The 13,878-nt window shown below is 36.1% G+C and overlaps 1 protein-coding gene across 6 annotated transcripts in view; it reads right to left on the bottom strand.

The window, feature by feature from the left end:
- Positions 1-619: 619 nt before the first annotated feature.
- Positions 620-13,878, bottom strand: part of Insig2 (insulin induced gene 2) — a 31,894-nt gene continuing 18,635 nt past the window's right edge. For 4 of the 6 annotated variants that reach the window (XM_090342933.1, XM_090342930.1, XM_090342932.1 and 1 more), the window contains exons 3-6: positions 8,479-8,603; positions 4,640-4,806; positions 4,394-4,493; positions 620-2,798 (exon numbers count right to left, since the gene is read on the bottom strand). In XM_090342933.1, the coding sequence (XP_090199059.1) occupies positions 2,757-2,798; positions 4,394-4,493; positions 4,640-4,806; positions 8,479-8,603 (434 nt within the window). In that variant the 3' untranslated portion in view covers positions 620-2,756. Of the gene's footprint in view, positions 2,799-4,384; positions 4,494-4,639; positions 4,807-5,755; positions 5,843-8,478; positions 8,604-13,878 lie in introns of those variants that run through there. The other 2 variants (XM_090342935.1, XM_090342934.1) reach the window with 2 other exon arrangements.

Genomic DNA, 13,878 nt, shown 5'->3' with positions numbered 1-13,878 from the left:
GAGGGTTTTTTCATTGTTGTTTTGTTTTTTTCGTCTTTGGAAGGATAAGGTCAGGCACAGAAATGGTAGGAGAAAGCCTGAACAAACATAGCAGTGGTACTCAGTAGATACTAGGTGGAAAATGAACTGTACACATTGTGGATGAGGACAGGACGGAAAAACTACAAGGGAAGGAATGACAGTGTTCAAAAAGAAATGTACTCATTACCTGATTTATATAACTGTAATCCCTCTGTACATCACCTTTTAGTAACAATAAAACCCTAAAAAATAAAAATAAAGAATAATTGCCTGCAATGCAAGATGACAGAGACATACAGGTAATAATCTTCAAAGTGCCAAAGGAATAACAAAAAAATGGGGAGTATGGATTACTTCAGCCTGCTAGCCTGTTCTTCAAGAAAGAAAAACATTTTTCAGACACAGACGTAGTCTACTAATCTGACCATCACTGGAGGAATTGTACGCAGAATACACTTCAGTATATGTCAGTAATCCTGAGTGTGGGTTCTACCTGGAAATATAAAATATGTGAAATTTATGCACCATTGAGAGGTCCTGTGGTCTTATTAAGGTAAAACGGCACAGCACAAACCAATAAATTTCACAAGAGAAGTAATGTCAAGGATCTAGGTATTTAATTTGAATTGTTTTCTTGTGTTGCTGTAGAATTTGGTCCCAATTTTCAGCTGATAAAATTCCTCTAACGTTAAATAAATGCAAAGAAACACTTCCAATATAGTGATATTTTTCAAAATTCATCACTTTCTTTCATTGCAAAAAGGTATCAGACACTTAATATAGTTATCAAAATATTGAAACTATTTCATTTTGTCATTTTCATGTTTTACAGACTGTGTAGAAAAAAGTTTAGAATTCCAATGACAACTGTTCAATCTCCCCAATATTATATACTAGTTTTCTCTCATAATTTCTGAACAAATTCAACCACACTTATTCATAAGATTGACTCATATTCTAAGACTTGTCATAAGGAAGAAAAAAAACTCAGTCAAGTTGATAATTACATATTTAATACATCTTGCTTTTAACAGCAATTTTTAAAGTAAATGCATCATAGACCTTATAACTTATTAAAGATTTTATAATGCTTACAAAGTTGATTCTAAAAATATACCTTATTTTTCTAAATGAATAACATTATCTGGAAGATAGAATAATAAATTATAGTAATATGTTTATCACCACTATAGGTACGCTTGTATATACACTCAATATGAAATCCTCTTAGGATCTTCACATTTGTGCCTGAAAACAGAAGCAGATTAAAATTTGGCATAGAAGATTTGTTTGATAGCAACTGTTGTAAAACCAAAATATTTAAAGTATCTATTGGACATTCTAGTTAAACAGGAGCCCATGCACATACACACATACATATATACATACATACATACATACATACATACATACATACATACATACATACATACATACTCTCACTCATGCACACTCAACACACGTGCACACAGACACACACTAAAGTACTCAGGAGACTGCCCTCGTGCATCAGATAACTGTCAACAGTTTCAAAAAGGAAAATTGGGTGGGGAATGGGAGAATGAGCTAAGAATATGTTTAAATCATATTTAAGTGGCTATAATTAGCAAGATATGCCTAGAATTGCTATCAAATCCTCAACATGCACAGAATGTCATCACAATACATTCTTCAGCAGACATGAACTTCCCTGGTGGACATGAGTATACAAGGATTCATGTATTCATCCATTCCCCATGCTGCATATAAGTTTGCAAGTCCAGGCACCCCACTTACAGTGAGTGGAAATGTTTTGTACATTGTTTGCTTTACAGAATCTGATAGATTGCAGAGCCCAATACAATTAGAAACTTCATTTTTTTTGTTGGGTATTTACTATGTCCCGTGTGCATAAGCAATGAGATTCTGCATCACTTTACACTCTGCGGCTCAGCAGAAGGTCACTTTGTATTCCCAAATCATATTTATTCTCATTAAATTCCTTAACTTTAAATTATGTATACATTTCCAAATTTAGTTTCAAGGCAATTTAATATTGATAATCTCACCTGCACACTACATATAGCTCCAGTAAAATCTGTAAAGACAGAAAATTATTCTTTGGGATCTTTCCAGTAACAGGTTTAAACCTATTGTATGGAAGATAATATATTAAAACACTCTTTGAAACAACATCAAAATAGTAACTAACCAAACATTAGAGCAGTCATGAGTCATACTGCTGTGATTACAAAAATAAAAAGGCACAACAGTAACCACAAAACAAGTGAAAATACCAGCTACCCATTTGCTTTTTGTTTGCTTTGTCTGTCTTCTTATTTTGTTTCCCTAAATTCATGAATTTTTCAAAGCATTCTCATACTCCTCATGACCATAATAGAATATTTGGCACATTAACATTGTGATACAATGGTATGGTATATTTTAAAAATTAATTTAAAATTTTCATCTAGTAATCAACATATTTTAATATAGTGCACATATACCTTACAGTTATTGAGGTCAAATACATAAAGGTTTATAACTGATTTACAGATGAAGCAATCACAGATTGCAGTAACAATGTGTGTGTGTGTGTGTGTGTGTGTGTGTGTGTGTGTGTGTGCGTGTGTGTATACACACCGATCAAGGAAAAACTGCATATTGGCAATTTTACAGTTCCAAGTTTTGTTGGTGTATGTATCATTTACATGCCATTTTCTTCTTTGTATATAAAAGATATGCTTTTGCCTTCTTCATTCTTGGTGAGATTTTTCTGCAATAACTTTACATTCATACTGCAAAAATTAAAAGGTCAAAAGGTTAATGGATTAAAATATCTTTGGTAACTTGCAAATACGCTAACATTGCCTTCACAAAGTTCCAAAAATTAATACATGTGCCCGCTTTATTCCTTAGTTTCTGAGAGTTACACAAAAGGATTCAATGAAAAATGTGATAGAGGAAGGGCTCTATTTGTGTGTGGGGGGGGGTGGGCATGCAATGCAGGGAATTGCATCCAGGGCCTTATTTGCATAAGACACTCAACTACATGTCCATTCCTGATCACATTCTAAAAAGTGCTAAAACCAGAATAAAGATGAATTTTCTGCATTACACACAAAGCTAGCAGTATAAGGCTGGGTGCTAATGGCTCACACCTGTCATATTAGCTATTCAGGAGGCTCAGATCTGAGGATTGCAGTTCGAAGCCATCCCAGGAAGGAAAGTCTGTGAGATTCATTATTTTCCTAGCCCTGAGGCTTGAACTCAGGGCCTGGGCACTGTCCTTGAACTTTCTCAAGACTAGTACTCTACTACTTGAACCAAAGCACCACTCTCGGCCTTTTCTGTGTATGTGGTACCAAGGAATCGAACTCAGGGTTTTGTGCGTGCTAGGTAAGCACTCTACCACTAGACCAGGTTCCCAGCCCCTGTGAGACACTTATCTCCAATTAAATCACAGAAAAAGCAGGAAGTGGCATTGTGGCTCAAGTAACAAGAGCACTAGCCTTGAGCATAAGGATCTCAGGGAAGTATGCAGGCCGAGTTCAAGTTTTAAGACTTGGGGTGGGGCGTGGGGAAAGAGAGGAGAAGACTAGCAGTATGGGATTTAGATCAATCCTGTGATAGGAGAGGAAGCAAAGCATTTCAAAATCAACATAGCAGTGTCATGTCAGGGCAAGGCTGAATTCAGATGAATTGTTTCAAATCAATCTTTCAAAGGAAAATTTTTATTAAAATTTTTCTGTCAAAAACAGCAATATTAAATTATAACTATAAGAATCTTGTGGCCATAACTGAAAATGAAAGAAACCAATAGAGTTAGAATTCAGTGGCCAAGTTATTTTTTTTTTAAAAAGATAGCAAAAAAGATAGCAAAACAAACAACTGACTCCATCCAGTTGTCTACAATGGCCAAAGTGATAGGACTTATGAAATGCCATGGCTTCCAAATGTTATTCCCCAACTGGCCACCATGATACAGTTATGGGCAGTGTTCTTTCCCTGCACAGCTATAGTGATTAGATATTGGAGACCGTCTAAATTTATAAGAATTGTGTTTATATACCTCTTTTCACTTTTAAACCTGTTCCCTTTGATGGAATAGAAACCTAGAGGTAAGTTAAAACACAACAAAAATCCCCATTTGGTCAATAAATCATATATTATCCTATCCATAACATATTTTGGCTTTTTCTGTAGTAGCTCCTCAACTGTTAATACTCCCATGATTAAATTCTTTCAAATGACTTTTCTCAATGAAAAAGCAAACCAGAAATTGAAAAACATTGCCTCCACAAACTGCTTTCCCTTAAAGACAGATGGTCATTTATAGAAAACTGTCATATGTGCCCTACCCTGAAAAGGGACCAAAGGAGCATCAGCTTACCGTCGCCAGTTGTCGACCAATATTTCCCATTGTAATGCTTCCAGCAAAAAATATGCATGGTAACCAAGAACGAACATACAGAAAATCTGGAGATGTGTATCTAAAATAACAGAAATATTTCAACAACCCACACAGTGAAAATGAATTACTCTATAGAGACTAGCTAACTGCATTCAAAATCTCCACTCTGAATTCAGTTATCATTTATTTACATGGAAAACAAGAACAGAAATGAATAGTACTTACTGATAAACACCGTTATAGACTAGCAGTTGTGTGACCACAGTTGCCAAGAAAGCAATTCCTACTCCAAGGCCGAAGCCACTTCTAGATCTATCAAAAGTCCACCACAGTCCGATGGACAGAGCAGCCAGGGTAAGCGACAACTGTATGTTGTTATCAAAATCCACCTTCTGAGATTAGTGTTAAAGAATCATCTTTAAACTTGTAGCTAATGAATATCCCCTGCTCGTTCTTCTCAAATAAGAGATGCTACGTCAAGGTAATAGTTTATTCTTGAGTAATTCAGCCTTTCAGTATAATATATGACCTTAGGTGGAATTAAAAGTATACAATTCAAAAAATACAAATTCAGAGGGCACTAACTAACAGATTCTACTGATATATATCCCCTCAAAAATAATATTTCTAATTGTAAGATTAGACTCATTATTTAAGAAATAACTTCTTAACTAAACAGGTAACTGCAAACTTCAGAATACTACTATGGCTGGAGGAACACACATTGGTAAAAAGGGAAACCAGTCCTACTTCTCAAAAAGAGGTTTAAAATTACTTGAAAATCATACAGGAACTTTGAAATAGAAGAGTTGACAGCTATTTAACAGGACAGCACATACTCTGTATGATTTACTGACAGACACATTTTATAATAATGCAGTTCAGAAACAAGAGTACCAAGGACACAGCATCCCTTTCTATTATGTCAACTGTTCTAGTTTTAATTTGTTGAGGATAAAGCCTTGAAGTGAACATTATCTTGCAACCTGCCAGGCTATTTTGGTGCCTGAGACTTTCTAGCATAAGACAGTTTGCTCAAATGATATTTTATTTCTGTCACTTACTTAAGCATCCATTCACCAGCATACCGCCCTTTCCTACTCCAAAATCTATGGGCAAAATGAAGCTTTACAAATTTAATTTGCTCATTTCTTTGCTAGAGGATTATGCTAAAAGAATTAATTTCAAGTGTCATTAAAAGGGCATTATCTAGGTCTCAAAGGCCACATTTTGGCTCTATAACCAGCTCCTTGCAGGGGACTACATATCTCACCCAACTAACTGTCCATGCTACATATAGAGAGATGTAAAAAAAAAAAATGTATCAAGCCATTTTTTTACCTCCTTTAACACCCATTGTTTACCAGCAAACCCACACCCAGCTTCATGAACATGCATACAGCTTAATGGGATCTCAGCATCTGAAGCCTGTGTGCTACTCAGTCAAGGTTAATGTCTGTTTAGGCTTATTTATCAAGAAACCAACAATTCATGTGGGTATGGATTCTAAGCAAGCATTTTTTTGTGATTTAGTTTAAACTCCAAGGAAACGTCTTTAGAGCTGAAATCTTTGTACAATAAACATTTATAGAAAGAGTGAAATTTGATACTAATGGGGTGTACCTCTGCTCAGTCAACTTGATTAAACAAGGGAAGCTTCCAGGGAAAACAAGTAAAATATATCAATCTTAAAAGTAGTATATTGTGATGCTCTAAAGTCTAAGTAACCCAATATGACCTAAATGCTACAAATTGTTGTAAACAGATTATGCTTAAAAAATAGAAGACAGCTAAGTTTGCTCTAAGTATTTCACTGAGTAAGAATGAAGAAAAAAGTGAATAAAGCAAAAGAAGGAATTCCATAATGCTAAGATTTCAAACATAAATTTCTATTTAAAACAGAAATCTTAAGAACAGAAATCACAGTGAAAATGTGTGGGAGTGTTTACTAGGGTAGAATAGTTAGGGTAGAATGGCTTAAAGGGAGGAGAGTGAGACATTTTTGAGCCCAATGACCTAGAATCTGGTCTCTGCTCTGCTGCACTGGGGCAGAGGGGCTTTGGCTCATTACCCAGCCCCTCTACTGTCTATCTCACAATCTTCATAACAAAAACAGGGAACTTACAAGTTCCCTTCTAGATAGTATAGCCTATAATGTTTCTCTTTTTAAGCTCTCCTAACCATAATATTTGTTTTTAGAAAATCCTAAACTTCAAAAAGTTGACCAGGTTGGAAATTTTTTTTAATACAACAGGAAATGAAACATCAAATCCTAACAACCCTGGAACAAAATTTTAAATTTATTATGGGAAAGAGTGAAACAGGGCTCAGGAACTCTTTAGAACCCAGGTTCCTGACTCCTTCCACAGTTTCTTTGCCTGAGCATCTCCAAAACAGCTTGAAAGTTTGGATGAGGAATACAAGAATGAACTTGCAACACGACCCACCTCAGACTCACACTGGAGCCCTGTGCCCAGTGCAGGGGCCCCTTTTTGGGGGACAACCAGAGTTCCACTCCTTTCTCTGTTCCATTCCCAAAGGTCCTGCTATCCTCACTGTCTAAACTAAACTGTTCTTCTAGAAGAACAAGGTCAGAACTAGCAGTTCCCAGATTTTGCTATACAAAAGAAAGTCATGGGGTGGAAGAAGGTAGAGAGGAGAAGTAAAAACAATAATAGAACTAAAACCTTCTGAGAGCAGGATATATGCTTTAGGGTGGACTTTTTCTTATTTTATGGGCAGAGGCAGAAGATAAAGGAAAATGGTAGCTACCTTATCTTTTGAAGACATAATAAAAACCTAACCATGAAATATCAGAATTCTTGAATGATAAAACTGTGTGTGTGTATATATATATATATACATTTAAATGGTGTATGTATATAAACATATACATATTAAAAGAAAGAGTAAAGTACTTACTTTGGGTCTAGTCTATACTGGTTATTTCTACTTATGTCACCTTTAAGTCAGTAATGTGCAGTAACCTGGAGGCAGAGGTAGAAGGATCACCTGAGCAACACAGTGAGACCCTGTATCAAAACAAAGCTGGGCACAGGTGGCTCGTGCTTATTACACTCCTAGCTACTCAGGCAAGCAAGATCTTGAGGATCACAGTTCTAGCCAACCTGGAAAAGTCTTTAGGACTCTATCTCCAAAAGTAAAAAGCAAAAATGTCAGGCTAGAAGTATGGCTCCAGTGGTGTCATGGCTGCCAAAAACACATGAAATCCTGAGTCAAAACTCTAGTACCAGTAAAGTGAAACAAGACAAAATAAAAACTACTTAGGCAGCTTTCTGGTCTTGATTAAAATCAGTAAATTAGTTTGCCTTCTTAAAAGTTACAATGTTTTTAACTTACAAAAAAATATAAAAGTAAAAATAAAATAGTACCTGAAACAACCACATACATTTATTAGTAAATCCTAAGTGGAAACAAAAAACGGGGGAAAAAAATCCTTTGAAAATATATGTTTAGGGCTGGGAGTTTGGCCTAGTGGTAGAGTGCTTGCCTAGCATGCACGAAGACCCAGGTTTGATTCCTTGGTACCACATACATAGATAAAAGCCAGAAGTGGTGCTGAGGCTCAAGTGGTAGAGTGCTAGCCTTGAGAAAGTCCAATGACAGTCAAGCCCTGAGCCTAACCCCAGGACTGGCAAAAAAAAAAAAAAAAAAAAAAAGAAAACGTACGTTTAAATCTTAGAATTACCAAAACTACATGGAAGTAATTAAGTAAGCTAATTGAGACCAAACACATATTTTTTAATGTGTGAAATTTCTACGTGATACTGAAAAATATTTAATAAAGCCCATACCCTCAACTATAACTGCACAACCACCACTCTAATGCCTATCTATATAGTTCATATTTTTTTTAATTTTATTTTATTGCTAGGGTGATGTACAGAGGGGTTACAGTTACATTCATTAGGTAGTCCACATTGTTTTTATGACTACATGGGCACATCACAATTAACTACAGTGAAGTTGCAAGGGGCTGTTTAACCTGGGGTTTGCTGCAAACTGCTTTATTATTGCACATTTCATTATAGTGTAAAGGATACAGCACTGGCATGATTTATACCAACAAAGACAGCCACACACCGCATAACACTGGACCACTCTCTTTTAAATTTATGTGGTTCTCCTAGATGCCTGTCGATGCAAGGGTATAATAACCCAATCACAGCTGTGGAAGAAAAGAAAAAAAAATTAAGTTATCTCCAATATTGTCCTGGCAACAATTAAGGTACAAAAATCACTATAACCACCACCTTAAATACTGCTATAGAAAATCAAGTTACTTAACAACAGTCACTGACATAATTAAATTACCTCCCAAAACAAAAAATGAGAATAGATCGCTGAAGTGTGTGGTTCACAATCGAGCAAAATGGATGAGATTGACAAATGCTACATTTCTGCTCTGAATGTCTGTGAGACTTGGAAGGCACCAAACCACTTAACAGTTAAACAATACCCTCTGAAATTTCTACAACCCTGAGATACGCTATTAGATGCAACCCATCTAAAGAGAAGATAGAAGCATAAACAGGTACAAGCAATTTATCATATACACAATGTGTGAATGCTCCTGGCTGTCCTGCTATGTACGTTAGTTTTGTCCCTCCCAGCTTCTTGTCTCAGTCTTCTGTATCTTCCCCCTTTTTCTGACACTCACACTCCATTCCTCTTGTAAGACTGAGGTCATATCGTTAAAGCAGGAAAACTTGCAACAGAAATCTATGTTTATGTTTCATTCTGCATACAGAAAAAAATGTAGGGCCCCTGGCATTTAGCAATACAAATATATAGAGAGAATTTCAGTTCACCATTAAAAGTTATGACGAAAATATCTCGGTATATTTCTTAGTTTGGGAAAGAGCACCCTGAAAGCTATCTAATGTAATTATACATACATTAACTATATACAAAATATCTACAATTAAGGTCATCCAAAGTAGTCTCATCCAATCCTCACCTCAAATACTTGTCAAATCTTAACATTTTAAGAAGAAAAATATAGAATGCTAGTTGTTATCAAAAATACTAATGAACCAAAACCTTATTTAACAATTTATGAAGATAATACCCCTCTACAGATAAAATTTAACAGGAAATAGCTTGAGTGATATGATTTCCTAATCTTTCTCAAAATGGAATGGTATTGGTATTCATTCTGTAATAAACACGAGCCACTTCAATTGACCAGCATGTTGAAAATGTCCAACAGTACCGATGATGTCTAATGAAATTATACCAAAAGCTAAGTGCACAAAGGTCAAATATGTTTCTCCCCCCCACCTACCCCCAGCATGGAATTGGCTAGCTACATCCTATATGTGCTGAATTCTTCATCAAAGAACCAGAAATGAAATAGACCAATAGGACAGTACTGGAAAGAACTGCCTAACCAGCTCTATCTAGAAAGGAGGTGCTATAATACTATACACATTTTCTTATCCATAATACTTTTCACTTAAGCCTTTGCTGAATTTGGATGGCTCAGATAATCAAGAGACAAATCATAGTGATGCAGATCTCCAGCAGCTATTGGAAAATTTAAGTTGATGATTTTTTAAAAGGACAGTTTTCTAAAATCTTGTGTGATTTGTAGTGTTTCTGAATTTGTAAACTATCAAAATGACAAGAGCCATACTCAGTAATACAAATATCTAAACATTATTTCTTTTCTCCTTACTGTGGTTATAAAACCAAGATCCCATATGTCAACTCTTTCTCTCTATAAAACATATATAGGTAGATACACAGATCAATATAACTGCAGATATCTCAATATAATCTGTATCTATCTATCTACATCTTGCTAAGAGAAAGCATTCCAAGTCAATTTTGCTCAGCAGTTGATGCCACAGGTAAAGAATTATAACATAGAAAATACTGACATATGTGTGCAAAAATATAAATCAGTAAAATCGACTATCTTCTTATTCATGTGATGTCAGACTCATAAGTAAGAGACAACTGAAGAGAGAAAGCAAAGCCACAAAAAAGGAATTTAAATTGCCACACTGCTAATCTTGGGATTTGCCAATAAAGATCAAATCCATTGAGTATGCATGGTTCTTGGTTGCTCACTGAGAGGGAGAATTCGAAAAAGCTTGTCACTTCCCATTAAATGTCTTCTTTCTTTCCTTTCAATAAAGGCACAGTGAGGTGATACTGTTGGAAAGCTCAGTAAAATATGTCTGGGCTTCTTTTCTATTTCCTGCAATTTTTTTGTCTTTTTTAAAGAGAGACTTAAAAATCATGCCTGTGTAAAGTCATAGACAAATACTGTCCGGCTTAATCAGATAGTTTGCTGGCACAAATTCACATTTCTTGTGATATTTTTAAATGCTTTCCTAGTGACTCATTATAGTCTGACAAGACCAAAAACAAAAGAAGTTTGTTTAATAGTAAACCATCACGTCTTCCTTGCATTGTGCTTAATGTAAGGGGGAGGGGCACTAAAAGGAACAGTTAAGTATTTGCAAGAAGGGCTGGGAAAAATGAGCCACTCTATCAGTTGCCATTAAAGGAAAACTATGAAAAATGAGGACAGATAAGGTTATCTTTTTATTCAGCAAATATACCTCACAATGTATCTAGTTTTTGTGTTTGGTAGGGAAATATAAAGAAAAAAAGAGAAAGACATGATCCCAGTGGCTAAGTGGGCACTATTAAATATAACGCTGTGGTAAGCACTGACAGGACTCTGAGTGTTCCAGACTCTCTTCTCTTGGGCACTGCTGGGAGGCAGGGTGGTGACTGTTAGAGAGCTTCCCAGAAGAGGCGATCCTGGAGGCATCAGCATTCAGCAAGGGGCTCCACTTTGCTACTTGTGTTTTTTGTGGCAACTTCTCTAGAAATCTCTAGAAGATTCCTTCATGGCCTTAGGAAAGAACAAGTTTTCTAATTCTCTTTTTTTCTGCACACATATGGAGGTAATCAACTTGTAATATCAGGAACATTACACGAACAATAGGTATTTGGGAAATGGAAAGGGCATCAAAAGAAGTTTATCAGGTTCTCTAACAGTCCTGAGGAGATGCATCATCTGCTCTGTTGAGGACTGTGCCATAGGTAAGTAGAAAGAACCAGAGGTTCTTACTTATGGGAAGAAAATTCTGAGTCTGGAGACCTTCCAAATGGTAGCTACTTGGTCTAAGAATGTCATCAAAAGATAACCATTAGTTTCTCTTTCTCTCCCTCTCCACTCTCTCTCTTTCTTCTTACACACACACACACACACACACACACACACACACACTATTTCTTATATCACTTCTTCTTTCCCCTCATCATATTGTCCTAAAATGGCAATGAAGACTGGAGGAAGCAGACAGTAGGCAAAAATCCATTTCCTACCTTTGGAAACATTCATAAATCTTTACTCTCATCCATTCAACATTGTGACCTCCCAACAAAACCAGCAGCATGGTGAACTGGAATTTAGACTTGAGAATGCTTCTACTATTTTTTGCCCAAGTATAGCACACATTTACAGGGGAAACATTCAAGCAAGAAATGTAAATACAGATCTATTAAGTGAAAAGGTGTGAGGTCAAGTCTGTAAGTCTAACAAGCTTAGAAGCGCAGCAGGGACAAAGTGGCAGTAGGAAGATTTGGAACCTTACTTCCTAAATTTGAGTTTATTGAAAAAGAGTCCTTGTGACAGGGGCAAAGCAACAGCAGATGTACCCCATCACTCTTTGAGGTATGAGGAAACCTCAAACTTCTCAACACCACACACCAGAAGATTCCATCCAGGCCTGCCATCTTGACTGAAGGCTTAAAAAGAGATGATGTTAATACAAAAAAATGTGACCAGCTCCCTCTGTTCTGTTCCCCAGTATACGGCACTACCAAATACTGGCCCTGGTCTAGGGCGCTCACCTCATTGATTTCCTGTCTTTGCCCAGAGTTTTAATCCCCTAAACCAGACACAATACCAGCACCTCTCTCCCAAAGTTGCCCTATAGAGCCCTGGGGTAAAAGGATGTGCTGCCACATTAGCAGACCTGTAGTTAAGTAATCTTGCCCAACACTAACCTTCCCCTTATACGTCCTGAAAGGCACATTCTCCCAAATCTAAAAAGACTTCTACTGGCAGCCAGCCAGAGCCGCACCTTTAAGGAAAATAACAAAACTAGAAAAAGCTATTGATTTTTCTTTTCTGAATGCAAATGAATCAACACCAGCAGATATTAATAGTGACACAAACATAACTTATGCTTTCTTCTCCTTTGTCTATTTGAACTGTTTCTCTTAGAAAATGATAATCCTGGAGAAACTAAGAGTTGATAACTTTATGGCTTCTTTTTTAAAGTGAATACTGTAACATTTAGATTTCATTATAAAAGTCACACTAAACATTACCACAACAATGTCTTTCTTCCCAGGCAACAGAATTACATGATTGTTTAGCAGGTTTCATGAGATCATTTAAATATATCTCACAAACCAGCCTCACCTTTGGACACACCTTTGGACTTCTACATTTGGATGAAAGATAAAAGGACCTACTTCCAGTGCAAGGTGGTAATGTGTATATATTATATGCATATATATATTAAGTATGTCAACTCAAAAATGCAGTTTTTCTCTCTGAACCAGATTATATTCTGCCACATGTTTATGGCTGGCGTCTATGACTTTATCCTTTTTTTGGCTCATTTTTTATTGTAATTAAAAAGGGTTACATTATATTCACCAGATAGAAGGTATATTTCATTGCTACCCCTTCTCATGTTTTTGTCCCCATTTCCCTCCCCTCATCTTGTTTTCCACCTTCCCTATCCTATTTCAAATAAACAAATAAATGATATATCAGATAACAAGGTAAGATGAGAAATAACATAGTACATTAAGAACAACAATCACACTTTATATGGCTCTTATTTCTATATCCTAGAGGTCCTTTCATTTAGCGTCTAGGTTTTGCCCTATTGTAAACCTCTGCTAGGAGAGTGCAAGCTTTATACTAATTATGACAAATAAGGGAAACCATTGAGCCTATGCTCTATGACTTTATCTTATAAAATTATATTAACTTATTTGTTTGATTCATTAGAGAAAGAGATGTTCATTATGGAAGATCATGTTCCACTTTATTCAGTGCACACTATCTACAACCAAAACATAAGCCAGAGTAAGCATAATGATGATTTTAAGGAAAGAAAGTAAGCCTTATTGATTTCTATAACATTTGTTATTCTCAAGATACATTTCAAAACTAGATGTAAAGGAGAAAGGCATATACAAAAATCCAAAAATGGGGCTGGGAGTTTGGCCTAGTCATAGACTGTTTGGCTAACATGCACGAAGATCTGGATTTGATCCCTTGATACCATATACACAGAAAAAGTCGAAAGTGGTGCTGTGGCTCAAGTGGTAGAGTGCTAACCTTGAGAAAAGCTCAAGGACAGTGCATAGGCTCTGAGTTCATGCCTAAACATGAA

This window comes from Megascapheus bottae, chromosome 12 (assembly GCF_031878675.1).
Source record: "Megascapheus bottae isolate mThoBot1 chromosome 12, mThoBot2.hap1, whole genome shotgun sequence".
Classification (NCBI taxonomy): Eukaryota; Metazoa; Chordata; class Mammalia; order Rodentia; family Geomyidae; genus Megascapheus; species Megascapheus bottae.
The sequence above is the reverse complement of the archived record's forward strand: the minus strand, read 5'-3'. Positions and strand labels throughout refer to the sequence as shown.